Source organism: Salmo trutta, chromosome 28, assembly GCF_901001165.1.
Source record: "Salmo trutta chromosome 28, fSalTru1.1, whole genome shotgun sequence".
Taxonomy (NCBI): domain Eukaryota; kingdom Metazoa; phylum Chordata; class Actinopteri; order Salmoniformes; family Salmonidae; genus Salmo; species Salmo trutta.
In genome coordinates this window covers 13774213-13789475 of record NC_042984.1, presented here as the reverse complement: position 1 = coordinate 13789475, position 15263 = coordinate 13774213, and the positions used below count along the sequence as shown (strand labels likewise).

Here is a 15263-nt window from a genome sequence, read left to right as displayed (position 1 = left end):
TTCCAGTGTTTAATTGCTATATTGTAATTACTTCACCACCATGGCCTGTTTACTGCCTTAACTTACCTCATTTTCACTCACTGTATATAGACTTGTTGTTTTCTTTTGTTCTACTGTAATGACTGTATGTTTTGTTTATTCCATGTGTAACTCTGTGTTGTTGTATGTGTCGAATTGCTACGCTTTATCTTGGCCAGGTCGCAGTTGCAAATGAGAACTTGTTCTCAACTAGCCTACCTGGTTTAATAAAGGTGAAATAAAAATAAATAAAATCAAAATTCTAATGACATCCTTGAATAATATCGGACTAGATTGAGATACAGAAGGCTTTCACTTCTCTTCATGTGGATTGAATGGTTATGGGTCTGACTCAATAACTGTTACAGCCTACCGCCATCGCGTGTTCACTCTGGTTTCAAACTACCCGCGAGGTCTATTGCCTTCTGTATCCTCAGGGTTAGTTTGTTATCTGGGGTGAAAGAGGAGCGATTACGATAGAGGAAGCCAAATCTAGATTTAACTTTAGCCTGCAGCTTTGATATGTGCTGAGAGAAGGACAGTGCACCGTCTAGCCACAACCTCAAGCTCTAAACCCTCAGAGGTAGTAATAACACCTGTGGGAAGAGGGGCATTCTTCTTACCAAACCACATGACCTTTGTTTTGGAGGTGTTCAGGTGTTCAGAACAAGGTTAAGGGTAGAGAAAGCTTGTTGGACACTAAGAAAGCTTTGTTGTAGAGCATTTAACACAGAATCCGGGGAGGGGCCAGCTGAGTATCATCTGAATCATCTGCATATAAATGGATGAGAGAGCTTCCTGAGCTATGTTGTTGATGTAAATTGAGAAGAGTGTGGGCCTAGGATTGAGCCTTGGGGTTCTCCCTTGGTGACAGGCAGTGGCTGAGACAGCAGATTTTCGGACTTTATACACTGCACTCTTTGAGAGAGGTAGTTAGCAAACCAGGCCAAAGACCCCTCAGAGACACCAATACTCCTTAGTATTCCCACAAGAATGGAATGGTCTACCGTATCAAAAGCTTTGGCCAAGTCAATAAAAATAGCAGCACAATATTGCTTAGAATCAAGGGCAATGGTGACATCATTGAGGACCTTTAAGGTTGCAGTGACACATCAATAACCTGAGTGGAAACCAGATTGCATACCCGAGAGAATACAGTAGACATCAAGAAAACCAGTCAGTTGATTATTGACAAGTTTTTCCAACACTTTTGATAAACAGGGCAAAATAGAAATAGGCCTATAACAGTTAGGATCAGCTTGATCTCCCCCTTTAAATATAGGACGAACTGTGGCTGCCTTCCAAGCAATGGGAACCTCACCAGAAAGGAGAGACAGGTTAAAAAGGTTGGAGATAGGCTTCATAAGATGATAGGGGCAGCAACAAAGAAGAAAGGGTCTAAACCATCTGACCCAGATGTTTTTTTGGGGTCAAGTTTATTTAAGGAGCTCCTTTAGCACCTCGGACTCAGTGACTGCCTGCAGGGAGAAACTTTGTAGCGGGGCAGGGGAAAAAGAGGGAGAAGCATTGGGGATAGTCACATTAGAAGGGGTGGGAGATGAGGAAATGTTGGACGGGCAAGGAGGCATGGCTGAGTCAAATAGGAATCCTGACCTAATGAAGTGGTGATTAAAGAGCTCAGCCATGTGCTTCTTGTCAGTAACAACCACATCCTCAACTTTAAGGGACATGGGCAGCTGTGAGGAGGAGGAGGGTTTATTCTCCAGGTCTTTAACCGTTTTCCAGAACTTCTTGGGGTTAGACCCACAGAGAGAGAACTGCTCCTTAGAGTAACTAACTTTGGCCTTCCGGATAGCGTGAGTGCAATTATTTCTCATTTGCCTGAACGATAGCCAGTCAGCCTGAGTATGCGTGTGCCGAGCCTTTCGCCAAATGCAATTCTTGAGGTGGAGTAAGGCTATGTAGTATAAGCTTCTGCAGCAACAATAAAAAAGGTTACCATGATGAGATGATAGGTCTACATACTGAGATGGGCTGTCAGTCACCACCCTGAGCTTTGATGAATCACCATGCAGTGAGCAGAGGCTATAGAGAATCCAGATTTAGACACTGCATATCATTTAACAGTTCCATTTCACGTCATTTACCACTTTCTCACTGTTATTTATCCCAGGAAATGGGAGTGGTTTTGGGTGGTAAATCTCTGTAACGGGGTTCCCGCCATTCAACCCTAGGCTGGTCCATTTTTAGCTTAGTGGGCTTGTCAAGCTTGGGTTTTTTCTCATTATCTGACCAAATCGGGCCGCAAGGAAAAAAATGGGCCGGTGTGGGTACCTCCAGGAACAAAATGGGCTGGTGTGTTACAAATGCCAGGGCCAATTTCTGGTCCCATTCCACCCCTGCACCATAGCTACATTGGCTGCAACTCTTAAATAACCCATTAAAGCAACAGATTAAAACTGGCTATTTTGCCTTTCTTGGCCAACGTGAAATTTTGGGAAATTAGCATGTTGATTTGTGTCCAATAGACATTACCTTTCATTTATGGGCCTATACCATAAATTGAACATCCAGTCCATTCAGAGGAGTGCTGGGAGTGCTACATGTTCGCCCCAAAATGTAGCACGGACGGAAGATCTATTTTACGCACACTTATTTTGGGATTGATTCTCTGCTCCTATAACAGGTTTCTATTGTATATAACTTCTAAATGGTTATGTCCAAATTCTCAAACACATGGTCAAAACACGATACAGGGTGAATTCTGAAAAAGTGGGACACTTTCTGCATTTCACTCTTCTGTAACCTCTTTCATCATCTATCCAACATACAGTATTAGCCCAACATATGATTTATTTCTGAAATCCTCAAGATGTTTCCTAATCACACAAAAAGGACAAATGTTGGTATCATACTCACATGAGGCATGACACACCCATTTGTGTACACTGAGCCAAAACCACATTTTTCTTCCGCATTTGGTCAACTGGGACAGCAAGTTAGATAAACTGGGACACCATTATTACAGTCCCAATTGTACCACAATTACAATTCAATTCACACTTTGTTGTTATATTATTATCTTGAGGATTTCAGAAATGTATCATGCGTTGGGATAAAAGAGATTACAGAAGACGGAAATGCAAAAAGTGGGACATTATATAAACGGAACTGCTTAATCCTGACACGTTTATTTCTTGGTCTGAAAAGTGAAAATCAAAACTATTGTTACTAAGCCCTTGCAGAGACACCACCTGATCAACATCACATCACTTCCTTGGTGTGACATAATAGAGGGAGGCAGAGCAAGACTCAAACGGGAATCTCACCCGCAAAGGATACGGTAAGATCAGTGACAGATTTTTTTTTCTGTTTTGTTGTTAAGGTTATAAAACTGTCATAAATAATGCAATGTGCCAAATTGTGATGTAAATGTGCATACTATGTACTAGTGCATCAAAATAAATAAAAAAGCTGCCAATATTATGTTTACATTTGTAATTCAGTCATTTTAAGACCCTCACAAGCTTCTACAGATGCACCATCGAGAACATTCTGTCACCGCCTGGTACGGCAACTGCATGGCTCTCCAGAGTGTGGTGTGGTCAACCCAATGCATCACCGGGGGCACACTGCCTGCCCTCCAGGACATCTACAGCACCTGGTGTCATAGGAAAGCCAAGAAGATCATCAAGGACCTCAGCCACTCGAGCCACAGCCTGTTCTCCCTTTTACCATCTAGCAGACGGCGATAGTACAGGTGCATCAAAGCCGGGACAGAGAGACTGAAAAATAGCTTTCATTTCCAGGTCATCAGACTGCTGAACAGCCATCACTAGCTAACCACTGCCAGGTACTCTGCACTGCACCTTAGAGACTGCTGCTGAATGTATATAGAGACCTTGAACACTGGTCACTTTAACAATGTTTACAGTGTTTTACCCACTTTATATGTATGCACACATATATATATATATATATATATATATATATATATATATATATATATATATATATATATATATATATATATATATATATACTGTATATATAAATATTTACATTCCGGACTCTGACATTGCTTGTTCTGATATTGCTCATTGTGATATTTCTTAATTTATATTTTTTTACTTTTTGGATTATGTGTGTATTGTTATTCAGTTTCACTTCGGGATTTGACTCATGAATTTTTGACCCAGTAATTCTGCATGGTTACAGGGTTAAAACAAAAACAACTCAAAGGGTTAAGTTTAGGTACGATGGCTCTTTCTTGTGACATGCCTGATTACTGCACTGTTGGAGCTTGAAACATAAGCATTTCGCTGCACCTGCGATAACATCTGCAAATCTGTGTAGTGACCAATATTTGATTTGATAAGATTTTTTTTTACCAACCATAGATAGCTAAAGTAGGACAGCATGGAGTTGCTAAAGTGGGACAGTCTTATAGGCTTTTCCAATGGAGGAACGAGATCCACTTTACATTAGGGACCCCTTATGTTAGGCAGGGCTCTGTTTCTTGTAGTACTGTTATACTGTTTAATTTACACTCACATGGCCAATTTATTAGGTACACCCATCTAGTACCGGGTAGGACCCCTTCGCCTCCAGAACAGCCTTTCTTCGGGGAATTGAAACGTTTCTCAGTTGGTATCAAGGGACCTAGCATGGGTCAGGAAAACATTCCCCACATCATTAATCCACCGCAACCAGTCTGTACCGCTGACCCCAGGCAAGATGGGAGTGTACTCATGCTGCTTATGTCAAATCCTGACAGCCTTCTTTCAAAAAAATATATATAGATATGTATATATATATCAAATATTAAAACATACAAAGTACATGCAGTGAAGCCGCTCAACATTTACATTATACTGAGTAATCTAACCGTCTCCCATCAACAGATCTCCCACAGAAGTCAAAAGAGGAGCCCAAAACAGCAACCTTTCGGCCACCGGCCCAAGCTCTTTGAGCATAATCCCAGTCCCGTTATTCCCTAACATTTCCAGGTGGTGGGGCAATATACTGGGCATCAACACTGAATACATTTTTTTATGGAGTATTTTCATGATTCATGTATCTGCTACAATGCAATGCAATTGGAACCATTGAGTTCTGCATAGCCTACAGAACGCTCAGTGAAAGCAACTGGTAGTCAACCACTCCTCCCACCTGATTCGATGAGCCCTAGTGCATAGACTTGGAGAGATGACAAGAACTGATGGCTGCTGAGAATGATACAACACCTTGGAAATGTATCAGATCAAATCAAAATCAAATCAAATGTTATTAGTCACATGTGCCGAATACAACAGGTGTAGACCTTACAGTGAAATGCTTAATTACAAACCCTTAACCAACAATGCAGTTAAAAAAAATGCTGATAAGAATAAGAGATAAAAGTAACATATATTTAAAGAGCAGCAGTGAAATAACAATAGTGAGACTATATACAGTGGGTTACAGATACAGAGTCAATGTGCGGGGCACCAGGGGTCACCGGGGGCACCGGTTAGTTGAGGTAATATGTTCATGTAGGTAGAGTTATTAAAGTGACTATGCATAGATGGCAACAGAGAGTAGCAGTGGTGTAAAGAGGGGGTCAATGCAAATAGTCTGGGTAGCCATTTGACTAGATGTTCAGAAGTCTTATGGCTTGGGAGTAGAAGCTGTTTAGAAGTCTCTTGGACCTAGACTTGGCGCTCCGGTACCGCTTGCCAAGCAATAGCAGAGAGAACAGACTATGACTAGGGTGGCTGGAGTCTTTGACAATTTTTAGGGCCTTCCTCTGACACCGCCTGCAGTGCCTTGCGGTCGGAGGCCAAGCAGTTGCCATACCAGGCAGTGATGCTACCAGTCAGGATGCTCTCGATGGTGCAGCTGTAGAACCTTTTGAGGATCTGAGGACCTGTGCCAAATCTGTTATATTGTCCAGAGAAATCTATTTAATGAAATCATCTGAATTAAATCTCTGTTGGGCTTACTAGTGAGGACACCAAGTTACCAGTAGCTCTCTTGCTATTGTAACTAATCACTCTCCCCTTATAATTCAGACAGCCCAGTTTATTCAGACCATCCACTGACTTTAATGTCCTACACTCTAGAAAAAATAGTTCCCAAAGGGTTCTTCGGCTGTCTCCATGGGATAACTTTTCTTGGTTCCAGGTAGAAAGAACCCATTTGGGTTCCATGTAGAACCATCTATGGAAAGGGTTCTACATGGAACCCAAAAAGGGTTATGCATGTAGCTCAATACTCTGACACTTGCCTGTTACCAGGGGCTGAAACGTAGGTAAATGTTATATTATGCTACACTAATGTTTATCAATGCTTTATAAGTAATTGCATTAGGCCTATAATTACCTACATTATGAATAATCCCATGATGGAAAAGAAATAACATTTTGGCAACCTATTGTCAGCTTCAAGTGCTTATAATATTTATAATATTGCGCTTTGGATGGTAACTTTACTTGTAATTAATTCATTAATAATATAGATTCAAGAATCAGTTCGACACACACACGCACGCACACACACACACACGCGCGCGCAGAAGCACACAGGACAGACACATCAACTCCTCTGGTGGAGAACCGACAGACGCGAGAGTAGATTTACGGATTTATGACGCGTCCTCCTCTCCTCTGGTCAACGTGAGAGTGAGCCGCCCTACTCCCCCTATCCCTGGAACATGGTGACGTGAACCCTGTTTCAACTCAGCGCCTTTATGCAGCTGCCATGGCTGCCATTTAAACAGACTAGCTCACCCCTATCACAATACTCTGGACATGGCCCTTTTGTCTTACAAGACACTCATCTAAGACGAGGAAATGTTGCTATAACCATAATCCATTACTAACATAAATCTCAAAATAGGCACAGATGAGTTATCACCACAATGATCATTACAACTGTTGATTTATTTGGGGGATTTATGGATGAATGTGACTTCGTTACATGCTTTCTACTTCTTTTAAGTATTTAATACAAGTTTGTTTTCGTTTTCTGTCAGCCAAGAGAGAGAGAGAGAGAGAGAGAGAGAGAGAGAGAGAGAGAGAGAGAGAGAGAGAGAGAGAGAGAGAGAGAGAGAGAGAGAGAGACAGAGATGCCTTGCCAAAGGCCTGCCATAAATCAACCTTCTAGAGTGGAATGTTCGCCTGTATTTCCTGGAATCACATGGAGAGAAAAATTCGAAATATTCTCTAAATACTTTGAAGAGACAAGATTCACAATGGCTTATCTTTTGCAGTAATGTTATCAAATCATTATATTTAAGAAATCAATATCACTATAGGCTACATTTGTACAAATGTAACGTATTCTTTATTTACTTTTGGGGAATTAATCACACCAATTGAAATACATGACATGAAGTTAGACAATTAAACAAATAAATAATAAACGAACGTAAACAATTTCTGAAAAGACGGATCTTAGCCTGGAGCTAGTTACAAAGTAAATAAAACATTTAATTTGAGCTAGTGCGTAATTCCTTTAAATGTAAACTCACATAATTATTTACATTTTCTACGTTCAAATTAGTTTTCTTAGTAATCACATTCAAATGTAGATTTGATAGAAAGCTGAAACTCGTTATCAAGTTTTCAAATCAAGTTGAGTAGACATTAGGTTGCAGCTGGTGTATGATGGGACAGCTTGCATTTCTAAGTCCCGAGAGAATGTCTGTTAAAAACACTTTCTCCATCATTTCTGTGCAGTATCAATAATATTTTCTTTCAATTGACCGTGTCTTTTCGCATTGTGTCACAAAGTACAATGACTCAATTCAATTATAGTCAGAAGTGAAACAATAACGTGTTTTATGCTGATTGTGTTTACTAAAATAATATTGGACATCGTGAAAATAAACGTTGTCACCTACTGTAACTTCCAGGCATCTTCAGGCCATGAGGTCAGTGGCGAGGTGGCTAACTAGATGCCGTTGACTGCATGCTCAGAAGAAGCCCCTCAGAGGAACGTGTAACCGTATATCCCTGCCCTTAATGTCAAATTCCGGATGCAAGATGTAGCTAGGTTTAGCTTTAAATTCGTGAGCTATACACAATCTATAGAGGTCCAAGTTTAGGCTACACTATTCATTTTTTAATAACGAATAGACCTATACGTGTAAGAACTCCAATATGCGATACACAGATAAAGAAAAAGAGTTGAATGTTAGCTTGAAAGGGTTGTACGAATACTACAGGCCATTGAAAAGTAAGTTAACTGGAAATGAGTTTCTACAGCTTCTACAGAGGTTCTACAGGGGTTCTACAGGTTCTACAGGGGTTCTACAGCTTCTACAGGGTTTCATAAAAGTGCACCGAAAGCCAAAATATATAAAATCCTATAAAATGTGGTATGCATCCTATAAAATATCGCGTGATATTTTGTGTTAATTGCTTACAGAAACATTTTGTAGGCCCATATGCTAAACACATTATTTGTGCCATATAGACTGCAGTAGGTTTAATATCTCGTTGGGAGCAATTCAAAGCATTATCTAAATATGGTTCATTCTATTCGGAAAAAACACTATTTTGTGTTTCATAATTCTAAAAAGTCCATTTGAACGTCAATCCTCTAAATACAGTTAATAATATATATTTAACTAGGCAAGTCAGTTAAGAACAAATTCTTATTTTCAATGACGGCCTAGGAACAGTGGTTACCTGCCTTGTTCCTGGACAGAACACAGATGTTTAACTTGTCAGCTCGGGGATTCAGTCGTGCAACCTTTCGGTTACTAGTCCAACTAGTCCAACGCTCTAACCACTAGGCTACCTGCCGCCTCACTAATATAGTGATTACGAGTCACTATGTAGTCTGTTACCCACACAAATACATACTGTAACATATCATAGTCCAACTCAGTCTCACAATCAATTCGTGCATAAATGCACATAATTCATTACAGCAAATTTCGTGCGTTTTTGTGCGTTTTGGTGTGGCTTAATTCCATAGTCATACATGTCTAAATGGAGATGAATCTGAGAGAAAGTCAAATGTTCAAACTGTAAGAGGGGAATACTTCCTAATATAATTCTATGAAACACACCTGCTATGTAATATATTGCATGGAGATTCCCGGCAGCATGTCTAATGAGCATCTCTGATGCTGACATATGGTGAGAGAGAATTTAGTCAAGATATTCGTAGGCCCACTTTGACCATAGATCAGAAACTCACCTTCAGTCAACTGCAAAGACAGGTTTTTGCTACATCAGGTACAAAAGTTTGTAATAAAAAACACCATATGCCTACAAATGATAGCAACCGCATATGGATTAAAAAATATATATGTTAAAAAATGTGTTTTTATTTAATTAAGAACTGGTTATGTTATTGTAAGAATCAAAGGCATGTCCAGGAACAGAATTGCATTTGAAATGGTAAATGTAGGTAGGTTTAAGCCTATACTACGCCGGAAAGTGCATATATACATAGGTCTAGGTTTACTAATCCATAATTTAATCCTATTGAAATTGAATTACTATCCTCGAACATGTACTCGCGAGATTACATTGAAGCTATGGACATCAAAACTATTTTTGTTATGTACATAATTCTGATATAAAAAGGTAATAATGCATTCGACATGAGTAACACTCACATGCAGACGGATCATAAGCTCCGAAGTAACCGCTTGGAAGTCCCTCAAATTTGTAGGATGTCCTACAAAGGGTCTAGGTCCTACAGGGCGCACAATGGAAGAGAAGTGACCGACAGTTCACCGCACTCTCGGGTCACCACTGAGAGCAACAAAAGAGCAACGCATTCAGAGGTGCCTTTCTACCGGCCCCTCAAGTAGAAAAACACACAAAGGAAGTCCAGAGCCCTGACGAGGCCACGCAAGGACCGGGGACGACCTACGAGGGCACACACAGAAGGTACAAGTATAGAGACCCAGTCAGATCACGGGGGGTTGCAAAGGTCGGCCATCCCGGCTGAAACGGACCTAATGGGACAGAAAATGTGCCCTCCGACTGAACTCGGCCTTCTCGCGGTTGATCCCAAACTTCAGTAAAGTACCTTTTCAGCCTCGCGACATGGAGGCGACAGGGTCTAGAAAGAGACTGGAGGGATGGTGAGACTCTGGTGAAGCTACACATTCATGTATATCAATTGTCCAGGCAGCTATATAAAGGCTACTGGAATTCTGCATGTTTTAGGGCTTTACAGACGTTCCAACTGCCATTCCGAAGTCATGTCCAAGTCACGGTGTTAAGTTTCCTTTTTGGTCCTGATAGTTTTATTTCGTAAAATTACTAGTTTGCGATTTGGGTTTATTTCTGAGAGAGGCTGTTGCCAAATTAATATATTCAAGCCCAAATAATTCTTTACTCTGCGGCGCTAAGATTGATGGTTTAGAATACCTCTCCCCTTTGTGCTCTTTGCCCCCCACCTAGCAAGCCGTTTTATCATTTCTATTCAAGTCACACAGTTTAAATAATCTATCAAACTATTGCGCTCTTTTCAAACATTGCATATTTTTGCACAACATTTTGAGCAGAATAAGAAAAACAATGAAATTCGTTTAGGAGAACTGTTAATTGGACGTCCTGTTTCGTGGCTAGGGCCTACATAAGATCAAAGGCGCAATATGACTATCCTATGTATTATTACAGTTGCATGGTGACAACACGTCCACAACATTGCCATAGGCCTATCGAACCCCCCCCCCCCCCCACCCCCCCACGATGCTTGAGCAGTATAGGCTATACTTACCAAGAGCAGAGGTGACGATGACGTTGCCTCAAGCGCCACTTTTTAAAAGCATATTCTTCACTTTGACGGGGGAGGTATCAGGGCGCAACAAACATAGACTATTATACGAATTACAATTTGGTGAACATCTGAAACTTACAACTAACATTCCATTGTATATAGGGTCCAAATGATTGCATATTGAGAAGGCCTACGTGCATGCTTATAAAACACTATTATCCAAACTATTGTTTTATACAAGGTCATCTTCATCATCTGGATGCATATTTTTAAGAGCCAACAGGTCTTGCTGGTAGATATAATCCGAATACAATATTTTGGAGGCTATATTCTCATGTATAGTCCTTCAAGGCCTTAGACCTTCCAGAATCTGACCTCGAGTTATTGACTTTATTAGAAGAAAAGAAGCAACCTGCAATTGGGGCAAAACAATGAATTAATAGGAACCCATATACCATCAACACAACTGATTATCTGTCATATTTTGTCAATATGAAATTGATTTCCGGAAAGGTATGTGCAGAGTTATATGTTCAGTAATGAGCAGGAAGCAGGGCTCCAGCCAGTCACTATAATCTGAGGGGGCATGGTTGAGGGCCTGGTTGAATGGCTTGCCAAGTTAATTGAATGTCCTTGAGACTAATGAGCTACATGGAGGATAATATGATGCATGCAGCCAGGCTATAAGACTTTATTTGGAGTAGAATTATGGATTATTATTGGATTAGGGGGGAATATGAACGGTGGATCTGTATACGCGTGCCTACCTCGAGAACGATTCTAAAGGAACATTTGAAATCGTCAGTATCATGTTTGGCATAGGCTAAACAATTTAAAACTAAACGTTGCCAAACAAATAATGCATTGTTAGGCTGAACCATCAATAAAGAACTTGGTAAATTGTGACTATACCATTTTTATATAACGGCCACCACATCAATAGCCACAGTCACCAAAACAATAGGCACTCTGTTGGCCATGAATGAATCGACCCATACGTGCATAAAACTAGTACACTCACTGTTTTATTGACCAATATGATTAGCATAAATACACTAAACTCTGTGTATTGCATTTCACAATAATCTGCTAAACACACCACAAACTAGATTGTAATTAAAAATCCTGTCTTTGAAAGCAAGGAGCTAATTCACCTTGTTATAATCCTAAACATATTCGTTCAAGATCAATGTTCCATCGGTACGTTCCAGCATTTTTACCAAAAATAACTATGATTGCCTAATAATGATATTCTTCCAGTGTTGAGCTTGAAATAAATAGATTGTGCATTTCAACTTGGGCCGTAGGGCAAACAAATGGCTCACAATAACATTTAGATAAAATGTACATTATTTTCCTTCATTCAAAACATTTTTCTGATAAAAAAGCATCATCTTGATCCAGCATTAAATAACTTAAACCCTGTGTCACGTAAAAATAACCCATCAGTATTCCTATAAATCCATGATATATAACATGCATTTTATATAACTTTGGATTTAAATGAAACCGCACAAATACCTACGAAAACAAAATATATAATATACTATAAATAATTAGTCATTCTCTATCCCCCTTCTTGAAGTGGTTTTCTTTTCGCCTTATAACCTTGTAATATCCTCGCCATCCTCTACTCCGGACAGTTCATCGGGAGTAATGCTACCAGTGGCCGAGGAAGTGGCGACAACGCCGGCTGATGAGGTTGTGTTGGACCCGGAGGATATGCCCGTGGTGGAGGATCTCACTTTGGTGTTAGGAAGCCTATGGTCTTTTTTCCACTTCATCCTGCGGTTCTGAAACCAAATCTTGATTTGTCGTTCGGAGAGAACCAAGGTATGGGCTATCTCGATGCGCCTCCGCCGAGTTAAATAGCGATTATAGTGGAATTCCTTCTCCAATTCTAAGACCTGCTGTCGAGTGTAAGCTGTCCTAGACCGCTTGGAATCCGGTCCATTGTAATTCGGGTTCGCTGTAAAGGGGGAGAAGAAAAGAGAGAGAGAGAGAGAGAGAGAGAGAGAGAGAGAGAGGGAGGGAGAGAAAGAAAGAAAGAAAGAAAGAAAGAAAGAAAGAAAGAAAGAAAGAAAAAAGAAAGAAAGACAAGGAGGGAAGGAGGGAAGGAGGGAAAGATGGAAAGAGGGAAGGGTAAACAATAGTGTCCTCAACTGAGACATATGATGGGCAGGGCAGAAGGAATGGCTAGATATGCTAGTTATGGTATTAGAAATCATAGAAATGGGAAGTTAAGAACTTGTCTATTTCTCCATAATGAGGGGACACTCACATCCAAGTATGCACTAAATTATTAATGCAAGATTCCAAAGCGCAGTCTTTTTTCTGTTCATCTCTCCCCATCTTCTCTCCATCCCGCACATACATAACAGCAGAAGCCACATGGTGATACGGCTGCCCAGAGTATACCTCTGCTATAAAATTTATGGCGGGTGTAATTACCGACGCCGAGTCGTAAATCCGACTCAATTGTGCCATTTCAAAGGCTTCTCCCCTATCTTAGCAGGGGCTGGGATGGAGATGGGAGTCAGAGGCACTGATAAAGGGAGGGAAAGGAAGAGAAAGGAGTAGGAGAGTGTAGAGAGAGAGAACAGACAAACACAGACAAGTTGCCTACCGGTGCTGACGTGAATTTTCTTCATCCATGGGTATACCACGGGCTGCTTGGAGGAGGCTGAGCTGTTTGGGTGCTCCGGTGTAGCTTGGTTGCAGGCGGAGGATGCAGCTGGTGGAGTGGAGGGGGACATGGGTAACTGTGGGGTCTCACATGAGGCTGGCTGCCCTTTCCCTGCAAGCAGGTGCGCAGAATGGGGTAGTCCATGTCCCCTTTGCGTGTCAGGTTCAGGGATGCTTGCACAGTTATATTGGCGCTCTTGGTAGCTCGCCCGCGGAGGGTATAACTCCTGATGGTGATGCTGGTAACCAGAGCCAGGGTCCCTGGCGCGGCTGTAATATTCGGGGCTGTGCTCGGGGATGTAGCTGTTTTGTGAATATTCCTCGCATGGAGGAAATTTCGGATCAATGTAGGTAGAGTCCATCAAATACGAGCTCATGATCATTAATTTCTGCAGTGGAAATTTATTTTTCTAGCTTTGTCGTTTTTCTGCTCCATATAGCCCTCCTACTTGCGAGCAGCCCTGTAAAGTTAGTTTTACCACGTGACCCCACGGCCCAATGGCAGACTGAGAGCTAGTCCCCGGATAAGGAATCAAAGGTTTTGAAACATACCTTCGGTCGCCATTGTGTGCGTAATCTCTCGCTCTCTCTCTCTTTCTCTCTCTCTCTCTAAATTCAATTCAATTTCTCTCTCCTTCAATTCAATTTTAATTTCTCTCTCTCTCTCCCACTCCCTTGTTGTGTTACCAATGCCATTGATATTGCAGCAAAAATTGCAACACAAACACACTATGTGAATTACACAGTGTCATTATGGTTATATTATTATAATCATTTTTTTCAGAGGTAGAAATAGCCTGTTAATAGTAATAATAATAACCAATAAGACAGTAGAATGACTAGGCCTGCCTAAATCACAGAAAGTTGGCCCTTTGGCCCTCTCTAAGAATATTCTGATGCTGCCTTCTCAAATATAAAATAATCCAACACGAAATGTTGGCCAAATCCTAAATAGATGTAAAAAAAAAACACGCGTAAAATTCGCTTTCACATAGCAGTTCGAATTATGATTTAAACTAGAATTGAGCTTGGCTCAAATGAGAAGAAAGTGGACTCCAAATGGGCACCGTATCAGTGAACTAACCACACAATAAGTATTTTGCTTTGCATTTGAGAACTTTCAAAACTGTGGCAATACTTTACTTCGTAAATATTCTGAGAGACTTTTCAAACATAGCATTCCAAATACTTTTCAAATGTATTCCTAGTTGTCAAATAGGCCTACTTTGCTATCTTGTGCAATGGACACAAGGGAAGGCAAATATTCTTTAACGATGGTATATCTCTAATGTTTATGTCACTGTCATTATTGGATATTGCATTGAGGTCTCTGTCTCTCTCTTCATGTTTAGAGACGTATGCATTTGAATACAAATCTTTATAAGGCTGCAATGTTGATGAAACCAGCTTTACGTGCCATGAAAGGACTCGTAGGGCCGTTTTGTCCAATCGTAAGTTTATCTCCATCAACACTAGTGATTGTCTAAGTGCACGTGTACGGTTATTCATTTGATGTTAGACCTAGATGGGGGAGTAAGTCCATTACAAACTCTATCCACTATTGTGTTCAGCACAGTAAATCATTACAGATAAGCTGTCAATGATGTCTGGTAAACTATCCGTTGCCACAGACGCGTTACAGGTACTATTATACTGTCATTAACTGCTGGCTAAGTTTGTCAGTGGCTGTCATTCCATGTCTTCAATTATGCACGACACCACAAACCACAGGACAGTAGACCTACATAATCAATGGGACCTTTGTGAGTCAATGGAGTTAATAATGATCATATTCAATATTGAAATAAAATAAATATATTATACATGTAGGGCCTAGTACATACTAGGGATGGATTATAATACGATTA

General features: G+C 40.6%; 1 protein-coding gene and 1 long non-coding RNA gene across 3 annotated transcripts in view; both read right to left on the bottom strand.

Annotated features, from left to right (window-relative positions):
- Positions 1-15263, bottom strand: part of LOC115165536 (uncharacterized) — a 66923-nt gene that overhangs the window by 12936 nt on the left and 38724 nt on the right. The window lies entirely within an intron of this gene.
- On the bottom strand, positions 11710-14627 carry LOC115165530 (homeobox protein Hox-C4a). Its single transcript, XM_029718716.1, has 2 exons — positions 13337-14627; positions 11710-12679 (listed from the first exon to the last, which is right to left on the bottom strand). The coding sequence occupies exons 1-2, from the start codon at positions 13776-13778 to the stop codon at positions 12312-12314; spliced, it is 810 nt and encodes a 269-aa protein (XP_029574576.1). The 5' UTR covers positions 13779-14627; the 3' UTR covers positions 11710-12311.